The sequence below is a fragment of the Arachis ipaensis genome, chromosome B5 (assembly GCF_059453495.1).
Source record: "Arachis ipaensis isolate K30076 ecotype BB chromosome B5, ASM5945349v1, whole genome shotgun sequence".
NCBI classification, from domain to species: Eukaryota; Viridiplantae; Streptophyta; class Magnoliopsida; order Fabales; family Fabaceae; genus Arachis; species Arachis ipaensis.
The window spans coordinates 136,819,290-136,839,904 of NC_142440.1; the positions used below are offsets into that span (position 1 = coordinate 136,819,290).

The window sequence follows — 20,615 nt, forward strand, 5'->3', positions numbered from 1 at the left end:
AACATTTTAATTGTTAATAAACCTACCTTAAAGTATGAGCATCGAAAGAATAGTCTGTTTGGGTTCATATCGGTTCCAAACATGAACAATTGCATAAATTTCACAATTACACTATGGGGAAACCCACTTCTTTTTCCTCCTTGATCCCACACTCCCAGTAACATTCAAACTCCAATTTGATTCGTTTTCAACTCTCCCACTTTGCTTATTTGATGTCGACCCATGTTCTTCACTCTCAACCATGTCGTCCTAGGGTTTACAGTCAAACACAATGACACATTTACAGAGTAGATAGTGAAGAAGCGCAGCATTTGAACCTCCCATCCCACTTAAAATGACAACGTTTTTGTTTGGGAGGAAGGGACAGATCGACTCCGGTCTATTTTTCACTTGCTAGCTTGGCACTTAATGGATACTTGACGGCCAGCTCATCATCGTTAAGTGACACGTATACTTATTCCGTTTGTTTTTAATACCGGAAGGCACAAAAGGGTCGCCATGTCTCACGAAATACAAAGACAGGGGCCGGGATGTACCTTTTGTTTTTTGGACAGGGATCGCTTTGTCCTTCTGAAAAATGGACAAGGACCGGTTTGAGTGTTTACTCAAAATTTAACATTCAAGAACAATATGCATAGTCATTGGACTAATTAGTTGTTCATTGTTAGTAGTTTAGTTGTTTTATTTGTTATTTGAATTTGTTTAGTGACATATAAATTTGTGAATTGTAGATTTGTGTTTTGATTTGTGAGTTAAAGTTGTGAATTTATGTTATGAATTGTGATTTTTAATCCTATGTGTTTAATATTTTGGGTTGAAATAAAAATTATGAATTGACTATCTTACTTGTGACTATCTTAATGAGTTCCATAATGATATAACAATTAACGATCGATGAATTATTTTTTTTTCCAAAGATAAGTTAATTTTTATTTCTTCAGAAAAGAAATAATAGTGTCCAAAGAGGGACATACAGTGAGCAATTGGGCATTCCCACTAAAGGTAACACAACAAAATCATATGGCTATTGCAGAAAGGAACGAAACAAGAAGAAATGTGCTGAACCCTTAGTTACATCTCATCGGTATCGAGCTACTACCTCAGTTATCTCCTCCACCGTCGTCTTCTTTCCTTCAAACACTTCTCTATTCCGAGCTTTCCAGAGTTCCCAGCAGACAATCACAACTCGAGCAAGTGTCTCGGTGTCGCCCTGGTTTTTGGTGGTGACCCGCATCCACCACGTCGCGAAATTAGGAGACCCATTTCGAGCAACAGTCTCAGCAGGGAAGAGGGCGTTCCAGACCGCTACAGCAGGGCCACAGCGAAGGAGGCAGTGGGTGATTGTTTCATCTTCCACTCTGCATCTTAGGCAAAGGGGCAAGGTGTTTTCAAATCTGCGGTGGATGACATGCATCATAGGTAACCTTTCATGAATAGCCCTCCATAGAAATATATGTAGCTTAGTTTGAATCTTTAATCCCCAAATCTGCCTCCAAATTACCTGATTTTGCAACAAAGGGGGAAGCTATGCTGTTGGAACATGATAGAAATTGTAGATGATCTTATACCCAGTAGAGACATCATATTGCTTACTTTTGTTCCAAATCCACTGTAGCTTGTCAACACCATTAGCATTCAACGGAGTGGAGAGGATCCGGGTTGCTGTCTCCGGAGGAAAATTTTCTTCTATCTGCTCCTTCTTCCATTGCCGATCCACTGTAAGTAAATCCTTGATCCAGTAGACTTCTGTACCTATGTTGTTGCTGTAACTTGGAATAAATGGGTATGGGGGAGGTAACCAAGGGTCATACCATATACGAACATTATAACCCAAACCTATGCTCCAGCTAATATCTTTTTCTGCAACTTTTCTTCCTTCTAAAAGACTTTGCCAACCCCAAGAAGGTTGTGATCCTTTATCAGCTATGAGTGTGGATGCATAACAAAAATATTTTCCTTTTAGCATTCTGGACAGTAGAGAATTTGGGTTGATGATGACTCTCCAAAATTGCTTTCCGAGAAGTGCTAAGTTATGTGCTCTTAGGTCTTTAAAATCCAGTCCTCCTTCTTTCTTAGGCCTCGACATCATATCCCAACTAACCCAAGTCATCTTGCACTCTGAACCCTTTTGACCCCACCAGAATTGCTTCAAGATCTGATGAATCTCCTCCAATAATGAATCTGGTAATCGGAAGCAAGATAGAGTATACACTGGAATCGCTTCACCAACTGCTTTAATGAGTACATGTCTTCCACCTATTGAAAGGAGATTTCTTTTCCACGCTTGAACTCGCTTCTGAACTTTATCTTTAATGGCTCCAAAAGTCACTCTCTTTGATCATTGGACCACTGATGGCAGTCCCAGGTATTTATCCTGGGCACCCACATGTCGAATATTAAGAGAAGTTGCCAATTCTTGACGTGTATTGGTAGAAGTGTTGTGACTGAAGAAAATAGCAGATTTATCGAGATTGAATTTCTAACCACTGGTTATTTCATAGTCATGGAGAAGAGCCAAAATGTTAGAACATGTCTCCTTTGAAGCTTTACAAAAAAGTATAGAATCATCGGCAGACAGTAGATGATTAATACTTGGGCTCCTCATGTGAATATGAATCCCCTGAATAGTCCTGTTTTGCTCTGCCTTGTGTAGCAGATAGGAAAAATCTTCTGCACAAAGAAGAAAAAGATACGGTGACAAGGGATCTCCTTGACGAATACCCCTTGTTGGCCTAAAGAAGCCAAATGGTTGACCTTCCACCAGAACAGAGTAAGAAACAGTAGTGACTAATTCTTGAATCCAAGAAATCCACCTAGAGGCAAAGCCTATTTTTTCCATGATAAACCATAAAAATTTCTATTCTACCCTATCATAAGCTTTACTCATATCCAATTTGAGCGCCATTTCACATTCCAATCCTGACTTCTTAGTTTTCAGATAGTGCATACATTCATGAGCAATGAGAATATTATCAGAAATAAGCCTACCCTTAAAAAAAGCACTCTGATTTGAACTCACTATTATATTCATGAAATTTTGAAGTTTATGAACTAGAATTTTTGAGAGAATCTTGTAGAAAACTGAAGATAGGCTAATAGGTCTAACCTGTGTCATTTCTCTAGCGTCTGGTATCTTAGAAACCAAGCATATTTGAGTATGATTGAATCCTTTAAGCATCCGTCCACCACCAAAGAAACTACCCACTGCTTTGAACACATCTCCACCGATAATATCCCAGTAGAATTGAAAAAATTTTGCTGTGAAACCATCCTCTCCAGGGGCACTTTGAGCACAAACAGAGAAGGTAGCTCTCTTTGTTTCCTCAATAGTAACTGGCCTTACCAATCTTTGGTTCATGGAAGCTGTAACCGAAGGGGTGAACTCATCAAACAGGTAACTCGGTTCTTCAGGATTCGAGGATGAAAAAATATGTTTAAAATAAAATTCAGCTATCTTGGCTATGCCCTCAGGGTCCGAAGCCATCTCACCATTATTGGTGGTCAATCCCCAGATTTTGCTTTTTCGGTTCCTGCCTTGACACTTTTGGTGAAAGAACCTCGTATTTTTATCCCCTTCTTTCAACCATTTACACCTGGACTTCTCCCGCTAATAACTCTCCTCCTTGTTAAGTTCATCCTCCAATTTTTTTTCTAGTTCGCTCATCTCTATACCCCCCATGAACGCCTTCATCCCAAAGCTGGTCTATTTTGGCCGAAATTGCCGCAATTTCTTTCCTTGAATTGTTTCTACCTTGCTGCTGCCATAGGATTAATCGGTGGCAACATATCTTCAGTTTTTGAGCAAAGGAAAACATAGGAGAGCCATGAATTTTTGTTTTTCAGGCATCGGTAATAATCTGGCGAACCTCCTCCACTTCGTACCAGCGAGCTTGGAATTTGAATCTTCTCTTAGTAGTCCAGGTTGGGGGATCAGATTCCAGCAATAATGGGGCATGGTCAGAACCATTTTCAGTCAACCTTCTTACCACTGTCGAAGTATAAGCACTTCTCCACACTTGTCCTGTCAAGAAGCGGTCAATTCTCTCCCTGATTAGCTGCTCTCCACGCCTCCTATTGGTCCAGGTAAACGGCTGACCCATCATCCCAAGATCCATCAATCTGTTATCATTAATGAAACCATTAAAGTTATCTATGGAACCCGACGTGAGAAGATTGCCCCCTTCCTTCTCATGTTGATTATGGATCGCGTTAAAATCACCCATAATAATAAGGTTATCCTCAAATTGTGAAAGTTGGCCTGATAGCTCCTCATATTGTCGGACCCAGATTTGTTATTAGTGCTGAGATACACCCCGACCAGCCCCCAAACCAGATTCTTACCCTCATCCTTTACTATAGCAACAATAGAGTAAGAAGTTGTTGAGAGTATTCTCACCTCCATATAATCCTTCCATGCTAATGCAATGCCCCCTGCTAATTCACTTGGGTCTACAATGGTGAAACTTGAATATCCACAAGATCTAAATTTTCGTTCGACATTTCGAGATTGGTTTTTAGTTTCACAGAGAAAAATCAACTCGGGGGAGTGGGATTGGCACATCCCTTTGAGATTGTGAATTGTCAGGAGTCTCCCCAAACTCCGACAATTTCACATGAGGATTCTCATGGCAACGTGGGTGCCATTGGTCGGCTGGCACCCTCCACCATCTCCAAGTCAAGTGTCTTCTGATCTCCTATTTCCTCCCTATCACCACTCATTTCAACATCGTCATCTGCCCTTCTTTTACTACCAGCAACCTGCTTTAAGCCTCCATCTCTAGTTCTGGCCATTTGCTTAAGTTTCTTAAACTTTCTTGCACAGTCTATACGTGTAGCACTATCAGGAAGACTTTCAGCACTTGCTTCATCTGTGATGGTCAGTAAAGTTCTACCTGACTCACTTGACAGCCCCTTGTTGCCTTTAAACAATTCTGAATTTTCATTCTGCAGCCAATTGTTTCCTTTGTTATTCTCCCTCTTCTTTGTATCCATCATAGTCTTTTTATTCAAAGAACTTGACTTATCCTTAGCTTTTAACTTTAGTCCCATCAGCCCTTCAATGAGACAGTCTGGTACTGGTTTCTTACGACGTTGCATCCGAGAGTTGGCATCGTCTTGCTTCCCTGTTTGTTGGTGACTCTCCTCTATTTCCACCATTGATCCTATTTGGTCAGCCCTTACCCAATCTCCAATTTTATCTTCCTGCAGCCGGTTATCTTTCATATCCTCCATTGCTCCTATACAATTCCTGAAGTCGTGTCCAATTTTAGCACAATAAGAGCATACTGTCCCCATCCGCTCATACCGAACAACTATCGTAACTGGGTTTTTATCAGGGCCTGCCACCCTAAGGGAGTCTTTTATTGAACTGTTACCCTCTATCTCCACCCTTGCTTTGATAATTCTAGACTCTCTTCCTTTCATATCAAATAAACCCTCCTTCATTACCTTACCAATTCCAGCACCTAACTTTCGTGCAACATCCAAGGTTTTGAACGACTCTGGCACTCCCCAGAACTGTGTCCATATGGGTAGAGTTTTGATTAATTGATCTTCCATACGCACTCCTTCTCTCCATTGATGAACATACAAAGCATACTCCTTGAACAACCATGGTGCACCCTATTCAATCCTCATCACATCCCATTCCTTGTCAAAGAAGAATTGAAAATTATTTCCTCCAATTTCGGTGACCCGAAATCCCTCTGGACGTCCCCAAATTGCTTTCAAGGCCCCTTCCATTGTTCCTACTGAAAACTGTTTATCCGCGAACAGCTTTCCGATCAAGTTATTTATGCAAGTGCTAATACCTCCCCTTATGTCTTCCTCCTCCAATTGGATCAGGTTATCAATCTCCTCATCACCTCCTTGTTTCCTTGTGTCAGCCATTCTCTTATGAAAGTAATGAAGAATCTCACGTAGTTGATTGCCTTCTGTGTTTGTTATGAATTGATCAATGAAAAGACTTTGACTTTGACGACACTGAAATTCTGTTTTGGATAAACCCTAACAAAACATGTTAACCCTAGCAGGGTATGTATACCTTGACGGCACGAACTTTATGGAGTAGTCATTCTATTATTTACTCTAACACAAAACAAGCTCTTACCACAAAGATATACATACATTTCATAATAGGTTTGGGGACATCAATTTCATATATTGAAATAAAGTTACGATCGATGAATTATTAATAATTGATGAAATTAAATATTATATTAGATTTTTGTTAATGCAACATTTTAAATTTGGAAGACATTTAAGATTTATATTAGATTATAACTATATTTTAGGATGTTTATTTAATACTTTATTATAAAACAATTTTTTTGGTTGAACTACAGTTGAATCAGGGACCAATAAAGGTGTGTTTGGTTTAATATTAGAAATATAAGAAGCAGGTTCAATCTTTTTTAACGTTAGAATTTTTGTTTGGCAAACTTTTTTTTTCTCTAAACGCAAACATAATTTTGGGTTTTAACTCCCGTTCACCAGAAGCAACAAATTACAATTTTTGCATTCAATTGTTAAATTAAAAAATTAATTGAAAAATTTTATTTCTTTTTGTCAATTTTGCTATTTAATCTCATTTGTAATAAGAGATACTAGAAATAATTATTAGAGTTCTTAAATTTTTTATGGCTATGTTTTACAAACAAATTATTTTTTAATATTATTGTTAGTATTCTTTGTTAAGTTTTGATTTTTTTTATTAATTTTTTATTTATTTTTCTTGTTTATAGTATGAATATTTTTGTTTAGAATTTTTTTATGTTCACTGTTATATATTATTGTATTTTTAATAGAATTTTTAGTATTTATTGTTCATATAATTTTTTTAATAATTTTTATTGATACATTTTTTTATAAAATTTTATTATTTTTTTATTTGACTTTGTATAATTTTTATTATGCGTTCTTAAATTAGTATATATTTTATTTATTATTTTTTTATAATATAAATTATTGATTCTATTAGAAAATCTAATTAAATATTAAAAAAAAAGTACTAAAGAAGAGTACTAAAAATTATGATAAAAGAGTATTAAATTTTAACACATAAATTTAAGTTTTTTTTTTAATTATAGTTAAATAATGTTAAAATAATATGATTTTAAATGATATAAATTCTTGTCTTTTTTTAGTAATTTTTATTTAAACGTAATTTTGAATAATATAATCCAAACAACATTTATTTTACTATAATTCAATTTGATATAAAATTACCAAACATAAATCACGTTAACACCAACTCATTTTTATCAAAATCAAGTTTGTAAAATCAATTTGATACAAGCTGTCTGTTTGCAAACTTTAATCTAAACACACACTAAACAATATAGTGATTTGATGACCTGTCTATACTCTGGTTTTCAGGACCTTGGTAAAAAATCTAATTAAATTTTTAATTGTGAATACCTTTAATTTGCGGATAAATGTTTAGTTAACTTTAATATTTTTTACATTAGAAAAATAATTTAATTACAAAATTAAAAGTAGTGTAGGAATTCAATTAAAAAGAAAAAAATTATAAATATTTAATTACGAATTTAATAAAATTATAAAGACTAATAAAGTAAGTAAACTTTATTTTTTCTAACAGTAGAATAGAAATAAGATAGAAAGTATTATTCTTAGGATTAAGTGTTCTTTTTGTTCATTTTAATTAGGCTTTATATCTTTTTTACAACTTTGAAGGAAGGAAGGTAAAGTTGTTTTGAAGGAGAGGGTAATATTAGGATTTATATTGAGTCTAGAGCTCAATTAGAGAATTATATTATAAATAGGAATATGATGTAATAACATGAACATTATAATGTAATTCTAATTTTTTGACTCTAATTTTAGAGATCTTTATTATATTTTTTCTTATTTCTATCTAATTCTTTCTATTTTTTGATAGAGTATCTTATATTTTTTACTTTTAATCCTAATTAATATATGACATGTTTATTAATAGGTTGATTTGAGTGGGATGGACAGATTTAAGATGCTACTAAAATATTTTATTTATATAATTAAATATTTATAATCTAATTAATATAAAAAAGTAATTTTATAAAAATATCCCTAAATTAAATGTCAAAGATTTTAAAAAATATGAATAAATCTTAAGAGCTTTAGAAAAACATGTTTTAGTTCTAAAAAGGGTTAAGTACGATTTTGGTCTTTAAGGTAGAGGTTGAAAAATTTTTTCGTCCCCAACCTTTTTTTCGCTACAAAATAGTCCTAAAGGTTTCAGTTTGTTTTAAAATCGTCCTTCGGACAAAAATGCCTTTCCCCCTTCTTCTCCAAAATGCAGAAACAGAAGCAGAATGCAGAAGTAGCATACAGAAGCAGAATGCAGAAGCAGCATGCAGAAGCAGAATGCAGAAGCACAAAGCAAAGGCAGTAAAACAACAACAAATAATAAAACAACAACAACTAAAAGAACAACACCAACAACAACAATGGATAATAAAATCAAAGCAACAACAAAAGCAAAACCAGAAAAATTAAAAAAAATAGGCTGCGGCAGTGGTTGGGGAGGAGGCGCTGTGGCGGTGAACTGCGAATCGCAAGGGGAGGAGAGATGCGATGATGATGGCGGATCGCGTAGAAAGCACTGCGCCAGTGGTGGCGACGCTGCGAATTGCGACGAGAACGGCGATGCGGTGGCGGCGGCGGCGTGGGTGTGTGTTGAGGAAGAAAGGAGCAGCAGCGTCGGCGGCAAGATTTCCCACTCTCCATCACAGGCGATGGCACTACCTTTCCCACCCACTCTCTCTCTTCCCTTTCTCTTTCTCCCCCCAATTCTCTTTCTTCCCTCCCCCTCGTCGTTCCCTTTCTTTTTTTTAATTTTATTTTATAATTTTTTTAGTTAGGGATAAAATGGTAATAAAAATAAAAAATTTAGTAAAAATGACGATTTTAAGACAAATTGAAACCTTCGGGACTATTTTGTAGCGAAGAAAAGGCCGGGTACGAAAAAAATTTTCAACCCCTACCTTAGAGATTAAAATCGTACTTAACCCTTCTAAAAACTATAATGACAACACAAATTATATAGACTAATTGAAATTTAGTATCTTCCTATTAAAATTTTTTAAATCAGATCGGTTGGGTAGTTGTTTGGAGAAAAAATAGAATAATACTATACATTTAATTTTTTTAACTAAGTCTAATAAAGATAGTCTAATATAATAAAATTCAGATAAAATTAATATTTTTTTAAGTTTTATTGTTTAATTTAAGACTTAAGAGTCTGCTACACATCCAAATAATTTTACATTTAAGTTCATTCAAGTCATTTAGTTTATGCTGCGGGACTTCGTCTTCTTCTTCTTCTTCTTTCTCTTCCTCATATTCCTTCTTCCTCTTCTTCTCCTTTTCCTTTTTCTTCATCTTTTTTCATTATCGTCATCGTCACCACCACCATACTACCACATTCATCTCCTCCTCCTATTTCTTTTTTATTTGAATTTTTTTATCTCATCCTTCCTTTTCTTCTTCATCCTTCATCATTATTATTGTCATCACCAACAACACCAACATTTTGCTAACATCTTTGTTAGAGAATCATTAGCATCAATTTAGACCAATTAGTATCGTCTATATTTATATAGTATATCTGTATATTAATTGTAGGATTCTATGCCTTTATTACTCTCATTCATTTAGCACCTATAAATACCATTTGTATATTGTACCTCTCAACACACTGAATAATACACTCTTCATATTACTCTCTTAGTCTCTTGTTTCTAACATGGTATCAAGAGCCTAAAAGTTTTTTTCCAATGCACATTTGTTCATAGCATCCTTATTTTTCTCTTCCGACAGTGCTTCTTTGCTCTGGTTTTTCATTCTGTTTCTGACACTTTGGTTCGTCACCTCCGCCATCATTGTGTTCGTCTCTCCGTCAGGATTCCAATGCCGCCGGAATTGTCGCCTGAGGCCATTGGACGCGCCGTCACGCTCCGTCGGAACCACCCTGCCCACCTTCATTCTTCCTCAACCCAGATGCTTCAGTAGCCGTTAGATCTTGCTGCTGATCAGACGATCCTAGAGCGCCCACGTGTCACGCCGCCAGCTTCTCCTGCGACCCGCGCACCCATAATTGACCCAACCCGGCTCGCTGGTTGACCCACTCGCCACCTCACCGCCAGCCTGTCCTCTCCGTCCTCTCACGGGCTGCCACGTGTCACCGTTCTGCTGATGTGGCGCTGACATGGCAGACAAGCGAGACCCTCCCTAAGATTTTTTAGTGAGCTCTTTTCGATTTTGCACTTTGATTTCTCATTTTCTGCTCTGAAATTGTCGTTTTCTCTCCTCTCTTTGATCTTTGTGACCACTATCATAGAAAAATCAGATGTTTTTGCTGTCACCGACAGAAAGGGTAAATTCTATCAAAACTGTAACCATTTTGGGCACCTCTTCCCCGACTGTCCTTCTGTTGAATATCGCACATGCCACCAGACAGGTCATATTAGCTACCATTGTTCACAGCTGTTCTGCCGTTACTGCAAGCTCTCGGGACATTTAATTACTGCCTGTCCTACACGCACATCATGTCCTGATCCACTCAACTCGTCTCCTGTCTCTCTATCTGATATTGCATCTCTTCTTTAGCATCTTCTCTCTGTTTCTGGTAATACCCCTGCTGCTTTATCGACCCCTCCAGGTAATTCTAAATGGTACTTTGACTCGGGTTGCTTTAATCACATGTCTTCGTTGCGTAATATTTTCTCGTCCATGTCTACTACTACAAATGGACCTTCTGTCAATACTGCAAATGGATCCCTCTTGCACGCAACACACAAGGGTTCTATATCCCAGTCAAATCTTAATCTTCCTGATACTTATTATATTTTCAAATTAAACTTCAATCTTATTTCTGTTGGTCAACTTGTTGATCTGGGTTTTGAAGTCACTTTTTCTGTTTCTAGTTGTCGTGTATAGGATCCTCGGACGGGACAAATCATCGGGACTGGATGTAAGGTCGGAAGGTTGTTTGAACTCGAGAATCTTCATATTCCTCCTTTACCAAATCTCTGTGCTGCTTCTTCTTCCTCTACCCTTCACTTATGGCATCAACGTCTTGCCTACACCTCCTTAGGAAAACTGCGTCCTCTTGTGTCTCAGGGTGTTTTAGGTCAGGTTCCAAATGAATCTTTTGATTGCATTTCTTGCCAAACTACCAAACAACCTGCTTTATCTTTTTACAATAATTCATCTCTTGCTTGCTCTCCTTTTGATCTCATTCACTCTGATGTTTGGGGCCCCGCTCCCACTGCCTCTATGGGTGGAGCTCGATACTTTGTCGTTTTCATTGATGATTATTCCCGTTTTACTTGGGTTTACTTGATGACTAATCGCCATGAGTTACCTCAGATCTATATCAACTTTGCTACTATGATTAAAACTCAGTTTCCAAGGTCATTAAGGTTTTTCGACGTGATAATGCTATGGAATACCGTGATTCCAAACTCTTAGCCTTTCTTGCAGAACTGGGTACTTTGTTTGAGTTTTCTTGTCCTGGTACCTCTCAACAAAATGGTAGAGCTGAACGCAAACACCATCACATTCTTGACTCCGTCCGTGCAATGCTCCTTTCTTCTTCGTGTCTTGAGCGTACTTGGGGTGAAGCTGTTCTTACTGCTGTTCATGTTATCAATAGACTCCCTTCTTCTATTCTTGGTAATGTTACTCCCTTTGAGCGTCTCTATCATACCCCCCCAGATTATAGTTCTCTTCGAGTTTTCGGTTGTGTATGTTTTGTTCTTCTTCAGGCTCATGAACATAGTAAACTTGAACCTCGGGCTCGTATGTGTTATTTCCTTGGTTATGGCACTGAACACAAGGGTTATCGTTGTTGGGATCCTCTCTCTAAATGTATTCGTGTATCTCGTTATGTTGTCTTCTGGGAGCTCCACATGTTTTCACGGTTCTCATCCTTTGAGTCCATTCCTACTACTTAGTCACCTTTGTTTACTAACCCCAATGTTGATCTTTTTCCTAGTGATGATTCTCTAGATTCTATCTCGAGTGATGATGAGCGGATAATTTATACGCTTTTTGGCATTGTTTTTAGGTAGTTTTTAATATATTTTAGTCACTTTTATTATATTTTTATTAGTTTTTAAATAAAAATCATATTTCTGGACTTTATTATGAGTTTGTGTGTTTTTCTGTGATTTCAGATAATTTCTGGTTGAAATTGAGGGAGCTGAGCAAAAATCTTATTCAGGCTGAAAAAGGACTGCAGATGCTGTTGGATTCTGACCTCCCTGCACTCGAAATGAATTTTTTGGAGCTACAGAAGTCCAAATGGTGCGCTCTCAATTGCGTTGAAAAGTAGACATCCAGGGCTTTCCAGCAATATATAATAGTCCATACTTTGCTCAAGGATAAATGATGTAAACTGACGTTCAACGCCAGTTCTATGTTGCATTCTGGCGTTAAACGCCAGAAACAGGTTACAAGTTGGAGTTAAACGCCAGAAACAGGTTACAACCTGACGTTTAACTCTGGAAACAGCCTAGGCATGTGTAAAGCTCAACTCTCAGCCCCAGCACACACCAAGTGGGCCCCAGAAGTGGATTTCTGCACTATCTATCTTAGTTTACTCATTTTCTGTAAACCTAGGTTACTAGTTTAGTATTTAAACAACTTTTAGAGATTTATTTTATACCTCATGACAATTTAGATCTGAACTTTGTACTCTTTGACGGCATGAGTCTCTAAACTCCATTGTTGGGGTGAGGAGCTCTGCTGTGTCTCGATGAATTAATGCAATTATTTCTGTTTTCTATTCAAACACGCTTGTTTCTATCTAAGATGTTCATTCGCACTTCAATATGATGAATGTGATGATCCGTGACACTCATCACCATTCTCAATCTATGAACGCGTGCCTGACAACCACTCCCGTTCTACCTTCGATTGAATGAGTATCTCTTGGATTCCTTAATCAGAATCTTCGTGGTATAAGCTAGAATCCATTGGCAGCATTCTTGAGAATCCAGAAAGTCTAAACCTTGTCTGTGGTATTCCGAGTAGGATTCAGGGATTGAATGACTATGACGAGTTTCAAACTCACAAGGATTGGGCGTAGTGACAGACGCAAAAGGATCAATGGATCCTATTCCAGCATGAGTGAGAACCGACAGATGATTAGCCGTGCGGTGATAGCGCACCTGGACCATTTTCACTGAGAGGACGGATGGTAGCCATTGACAACGGTGATCCACCAACACACAGCTTGCCATAGGAGGAACCTTACGTGCGTGAAGAAGAAGACAGGGGGAAAGTAGAGATTCAAAAGACAGGGGGAAAGCAGAGATTCAGAAGACAAAGCATCTCCAAAACTCCAACATATTCTCCATTACTGCATAACAAGTATTTATTTCATGCTCTTTTATTTTTCACAATTCAAACTGATAATCATAATTAATCTCCTGACTAAGATTTACAAGGTAACCATAGATTGCTTCAAGCCAACAATCTCCGTGGGATCGACCCTTACTCACGTAAGGTATTACTTGGACGACCCAGTGCACTTGTTGGTTAGTTGTGCGGAGTTGTGAAAAGTGTGAATGACAATTTCGTGCACCAAGTGACCCTCCACAGCCTCCTGTTCTTCCGCCTTCTCCATCCCCCGATGATTCCAGACCGGATGATGATCATGCTCCTACCGTCATGCCTCCTCCTCCCGCTCGTTCTTCTAGGGTAAGGAATCCACCTCCTCATCTTCTTAATTATCATTGCTTTTCTACTATCCTTCATCAACATGAACCTAAGTCATTCAGAGAAGCCTCTTCAAACCCAAATTGGCAACAAGCAATGCAGGAAGAAATACATGCACTTGAAAAAGTACACACTTGGGATTTGGTTGATCCTCCTTCTGATCAGGAAGTTGTAGGCAGTAGATAGGTATACAAGATCAAGACTCGCTCTGATGACTCTATTGACCGTTATAAGGCCCGCTTGGTTGCTCAAGGTTGTACGCAAGAGTATGGTATTGATTATGAAGAGACTTTTGCTCCTGTCACTCGTCTTACATCTGTTAGAGCTCTTCTTGCCATTGCCACAGTTAAAAAATGGTCTCTCAGTCAGATGGATGTGAAGAATGTATTTCTTAATGGGGATTTGAAAAAGAAAGTCTATATGAAACCACCTCCGGGATATCATTGTCCTTCTAATAAGGTTTGTCTCCTTCGCAAGGCACTTTATGGACTTAAGCAAGCTCCTCATGAATGGTATGACAAGTTCAGTACTACCATATGCAGTCTTGGTTTTACTTCTAGCCCTCATGAGAATGCCCTCTTCATTTGTAAAAGCAAACGTGGAGTTATTCTTCTACTTTTGTATGTTGATGACATGATCATTACTGGGGATGATGTTGATGGTATCTCTGATCTCAAGGCCTCACTTCACCATACCTTTGAGATGAAAGATCTTGGTTCTCTAAGCTATTTTCTTGGTCTCAAGGTCATCTCCACCGATGATGGCATCTATCTCTCTCAGGCTAAGTATGCTTCAGATCTTCTTGCTCGCGTTGGGATTACAGATAGTCGCACTGAGTCTACTTCTCTTGAGCCTAATGTTCGATTTACCCCTATGGATGGCACTGTTTTGGATAATTCGACTCTCTATCGACAGTTAGTTGGCGGTCTCGTCTACTTGACTGTCACCCGACCAGACATCGCCTATCCGGTTCATGTACTTAGCCAGTTCTTGTCAGCTCCTCGTACTACTCACTATGCGGCTGTTCTTCGCATTCTTCGCTATATCAAAGGCACTCTATTTCATGGCCTTTATTTTTCTGCCCATTCCTCTTTGTCTCTTCAGGCTTACTCCGATGCTGATTGGGCTGGTAATCCCACTGATCGTCGTTCTACTACTGGTTACTGTTTGTTTCTTGGCGACGCTCTCATTTCTTAGCGTGCTAAGAAGCAAACGTTCACTGCTCGCTCAAGCACAGAAGCTAAGTACCGTGCCCTCGCTGACACCACTGTTGAAGTTATCTCGGGTCGTTGGCTTCTCGAAGATCTGGGTGCTCCTCAGTCGTCCCCTACTGATGTTTTTTGTGATAACCGCAGTGCTATTCAGATCACCCATAATGATGTGTTTCATGAACGCACCAAACACATTGAGATTGATTGTTACTTTGTTTGGCAACGTATCCTTATTGATGCTATTCGTCTCTTGCTGTTGGAACACTAGATCAAACTGCTGATATCTTCACGAAAGCTCATCACCCAGCTCGTTTCCAAACTTTGTTATCCAAACTCAAGTTGGTATCCTTAGCTCCCACTTGAGTTTGAGGGGGGATGTTAGAGAATCATTAGCATCAATTTAGACTAATTAGTATCGTCTATATTTATATAGTATATATGTATATTAATTATAGGATTCTATGCCTTTATTACTCTGATTCATTTAGCACCTATAAATACCCCTTGTATATTGTACCTTTCAACACACTGAATAATACACTCTTCAGATTACTCTCTCAGTCTCTTATTTCTAACAATCTTTATTGATTTTGATTCTCTGTTGTGATCGAATGAACCGAAAATATTATCAAAATGAAACCATTGTATAATATCAAATGAATCGAAAATAGTCAATTATATAAATTCGAATTCAGAAACACCTGCGTCTTGAATGAATCGAAAATATTATCAAAATGAAACCATTGTATAATACCAAATGAACCGAAAATTGTTCATTATATAAATTCGAATTCAGAAACACTTGCGTCTTGAATGAACCGAAAATTAGCTCAAAATGAAACCATTATATAATACCAAATGGACCAAAAATTGTCCATTATATAAATTCGAATTCGATGATAATGATAACAACGAGACGTATTAGAAGAAGACAATGACAATAACAATGATGATTATGATAATGATGATAATGATAAAGGAGAAGGATGAAAAGAAAGTATGAGGCGAAATTTCAATAGGAGGAGGAGGAGGAGGAGGAAGAAGAAGATGTGTTGTTGATGATGACGGTAACGAAATTAAAAAATAATAAAAAATAAGGAGAAGAAGAAGAAGACGTAGCATTCGAAGTAAAGAAGAAGAAGCGTGAATTTGAAATAAGAAGAAGAAGAAGAAGCACAGATGAAAAAAAAACGGAAAAAAATGCGTAATACAAATCACTTGGATGAACTTGGATGTAAAATTGTTTAAATATAAAAAATTACTCTTAATTTAATTAGACTTAATTCATAAAAAAAATTAGATGCGTAATATTACTAAAAAAAATATTAAATCTACCAAGCAACTCCCATATTAATTCATAATTTTCTGTTTGAACTTTGAACGGGTCAAAACTCGAGTTTTTTTATTTTGATATGGAGTTGTTGAAGGAGTTTCGCAGCGTTATGGGGCTTTGGGGTGTTCCACCGAGATGTGACGGCGTTATCGAAGAAATCGGTGGCACCGATGGGGGGACGAAAATCGGTGGGACCGATTTCAGGGAGCGGATGGTGCACAAATCGGTGGCACCGATTGGTGACCCCCTTGCCACGCGTCGCGCATGCACTTGGCTTCTGGGTGGCCCGTGACTCTCTATCCGTGTTTCACCCCTCAAAATCCCTCTTTCACTATCTCTTTCACTCTCACACAAAGTATCCCTTTCTGCTTACTCTCAACCCCACCATTTCACCATTGTTGGACCACAACAATCTTGGTGAAAAATTTGAATAAAAATGACAAAAAGACGAAAAATTAAGGAAGTAAATCAACCAGAGCTTCATATTGTTAATTATCTTGGAGATCCAAATTATGTAAGTTTTTATTTTTTAATAATCTGATTTAATGATAATAATAGTGATAATTTTAGATTTTATTAGCAATATATATTATAATGGCACTAAGTAGAGATTAAGCATGTATGTATGTATGATTTTGTTATTAGGTGGTTAGAAATAGAAATTAAAATAGGAATAAACCTTGTATGTATGTGTGAATGATATGGTTAGTTAGTAAATTAAGTTTAATTAATTAGTATGATTAATAATAAAAATTTGATTAATTATTTTATTTATAATCATTAACAATTAAATTTTAATTCAGTAAAATTTAGACAATAAATTAGTAATGACTAAACTTAGATTTTATGCTGTGTTAAATAATAATAATAATAATAATAATAATAATAATAATAATAAAAATTAGTATGCTGTCTGTTTTATATGAATAATAATAATAATAATAATAATAATAATAATAATAATAATAATAATAATAAATTAGTATGTATGCTGTTTTATATTAATAATAATAATAATAACAATAATAATAATAATAAAATTAGTATGTATGTTGTTTGAATAATAATAATAAAATTAGTATGTATGCTGTTTGAATAATAATAATAATAATAATAATAATAATAATAATAATAATAAATTAGTATGTTGTTTTATATGAATAATAATAATAATAACAATAATAATAATATTAATAATAATAATAATATGTATGCTGTTTGAATAATAATAATAATAATAACAATAATAATAATATTAATAATAATAATAATATGTATGCTGTTTGAATAATAATAATAATAATAATAATAATAATAATAATAATAATAATAATAATAATAATAATAATAATAGAGGCTGATTTACTGTGTAAGGTTAATTAATTTCTGTTATAAGGCAATGAATATGATTGAAGGATTTTTGTATAACAGATTTAATGTGTATGTTTGAAATGCAATTATGCTGGGAATTAGTTATAATGGACATGTTAAGGATAATTGTGTTTTTGAATAATATAGTTATATTATACTTGTTCTTATAACGGAAATGTGATATTGTAGGCTTCAAGGATGTTGATGTGCGATCATTTACACCCGCCGGATCCATACAACCAAATTGTTGAGTCACAGTTACGCGAGACTGGATTTTATTATGTATCCCAAATTGGAGTTATTAAAGGTCAGTCAGCAATGATTAATGCTCTGATTGAGAGATGGCGGCTCGAGACTCACACTTTTCATTTTCTGGTTGGTGAGTGTGCCGTGACCTTGGAGGATGTAGCGGTAATTCTCGGTCTGCCGACAAATGGTCTTCTGGTTACAGGTCCGACCATGAGTAGCTTTGAGGCATTGGAAGCCGAGTGCTTGCACCAATTTGGAATTGCACCGAGGAAGACGAACTGTAGAGGGAGCTTTATAAAATTAAAGTGGTTTAGGGGTTTGAAAGATCGTATAATGTTGAATGATGATGTGCACATGCAGATGTATGTAAAGTGTCACATAATGTTGTTATTTGGGACAATTCTGTTTGCAGATAAGTCGGGTACAGCGGTGCACTGGAAATTTTTACCTTTGCTCCGGAACTTCGGTGGGATCATACAGTTTAGTTGGGGTTCGGCATGCCTGGCACACTTGTATAGATCATTGTGTAGGGCAACTCGTGTCGACTGCAAGGAGATGGACGGTCCACTGACACTGTTGGTCGCTTGGGCTTGGATCCGGCTACCATTTCTAGCGCCGATTCCCGGCAATCCCCGAGTGTTTCCAATTGCAAACAGGTAATTTTGATTAAAGTATGCATTGAAATAATTGATAGAAATTGTATTTTGTTTAGGGTAAGATAAGTTAACTAATGGATTGTCCGTCGGCAGGTGGCATAACTGGGACTGTCAAAACTATGCCTACCGATATAAAACGCTTGCGCACTACAGGAGGTTGTTGGATGATCTACAAGAAGGACAGGTATTTTGTAAAATACAAGTACCTTATGTAACTTGTTAAGGGAATTAATTGTTGTGTAATCATTTGACTGGTTCGATGTGTCCAGTTTGTTTGGCAGGCTTATGACATTGGATACATCGATCTAGACGTAATTTCTTTAGCCATCCGTCATAATTCGGTTATCTGGAGTGTCACAGTGCCACTTATATCTTTTGAATGCATCGAATGGCATGCAACTGATAGAGTCAGGAGGCAATTTGGATTGACACAGGGTGTTCCTAATCAAGAGCGGGATCTAGGTGCATCACACGGCGAAGTTCTAACTGGGCCTAAGAATCAAGATTGGGCCGATACCCACTCTCTTTGGGTGATGCAGTGGACCAATCGGTATAGTCACACTCTCTCTGATGACTTGGAGCATTTACATTATCCATTGGAAATTTACATGCATTGGTACCGAGAAGCATTTGGTGACCACTTGCAATTGTCAAACCTTGTATTTGAAGAGAATCCAGAAGGTCCTCCACCACCACCACCGCCACCGGAACCGCCCCAACAGGGGGTTGAGTATTTTGCACCATATGTTCCTGACACCATATTTTGCAGTGACTGGGAGATTGCGTGCACCCTGTAAGACGAAGTTGATACATTCCACAAGATTGGTGGTCATATGATCCCATCGGTAACCACCATCAAATGCCAAAGCATACTGCTCACGAGGGATCCGATCAAGCCAGTTGGTGTAAGCCTCACCCCGTTCCTTTAATCGTTCATAACGCATCTGGTACTCCCTGGTTGTCCTCGACTATCCTATGAAAAACATTCAGTCAACTATGAACACCATTCTATTTGATCGTACTTACAATAAATTCAAAGTTCATTCTATTCAAACTTACCAATGTTGACGATAAGCTTCTGCAAGTAAGGTGCCTTGAACTTCCTTAAGAAGTTGGACTCAATATGCCGGATACAAAACATATGGAAAGCTCTAGGAGGAGACCACGCCCCATTACTTCATTCAATAGCTGACCTAATCGAATCGTGTCGATCAGAGATAAGTCCCACACCATCACGTGTCACCACATGTTGACGCAGGTTGCTCAAAAAAAAGTACCATGCGTCAGAAGTCTCTCCCTCCACTATGGCAAATGCAATAGGCACGATGTTGTTATTACCATCTTGTGAGACTGCAACCAATAAACAACCCTTGTATTTTCCATACAAATGAGTTCCGTCCACCTGCACCACTGGCTTGCAGTGTCTGAAGGCCCTTATACAGGGGTAATAACTCCAGAAGACTCTATGTAGAACACGTATATCAGGAACCAAATCATCCCCCTGGTAAGCAGGCATTGTTTCAAAGTGAACCACTGCTGATGGCTCTTTGTGGCACATGGCCTCAAACCATATGGGCAAAGCTTCATACGATGCTTTCCAACTTCCGAAAATTGATTCGACCGCCTACTGCTTTGCTAACCAAGCCTTGCGATAACTGATGGTGTAGTTAAACTTTGACTGGACATCAGCAATTACTGATTTCACCTTTATAGACGGGTCAACCTCTACCAACGGCTTTATTGCTTCTACAACTGTCTTGGAATCCATCTTCGAATGGTCTTGAGAAATAGTAGACCTGGTACAAGTGTGACTTCCATTGTACCTCCTTATCTCCCAACAGTACTTCTTCTACATTTTGGTTACCCTGATCAACCAGTCACAACCATTCCCATATTCTGTACATTTGGCATAGAATATCATCAGTTCCGACTCATATACCCGATAGTCCACACCTCTCCGGATGGTATAATCTTTCATTGCCTTGATTACTGCCTCCCTTGAACTGAATTCCATCCCCACTGTGAACTCACCATCCGCCACAACAGGAGGTGTTGCATACATCAAAA

General features: G+C 37.4%; 1 protein-coding gene across 1 annotated transcript; it reads left to right on the top strand.

The window, feature by feature from the left end:
• The first annotated feature begins 16,351 nt into the window (after positions 1-16,351).
• Positions 16,352-19,345, top strand: LOC148565901 (serine/threonine-protein phosphatase 7 long form homolog). Its single transcript, XM_088487289.1, has 4 exons — positions 16,352-16,486; positions 17,833-18,548; positions 18,642-18,732; positions 18,818-19,345. The coding sequence occupies exons 1-4, from the start codon at positions 16,352-16,354 to the stop codon at positions 19,343-19,345; spliced, it is 1,470 nt and encodes a 489-aa protein (XP_088343415.1).
• Positions 19,346-20,615: the final 1,270 nt, after the last annotated feature.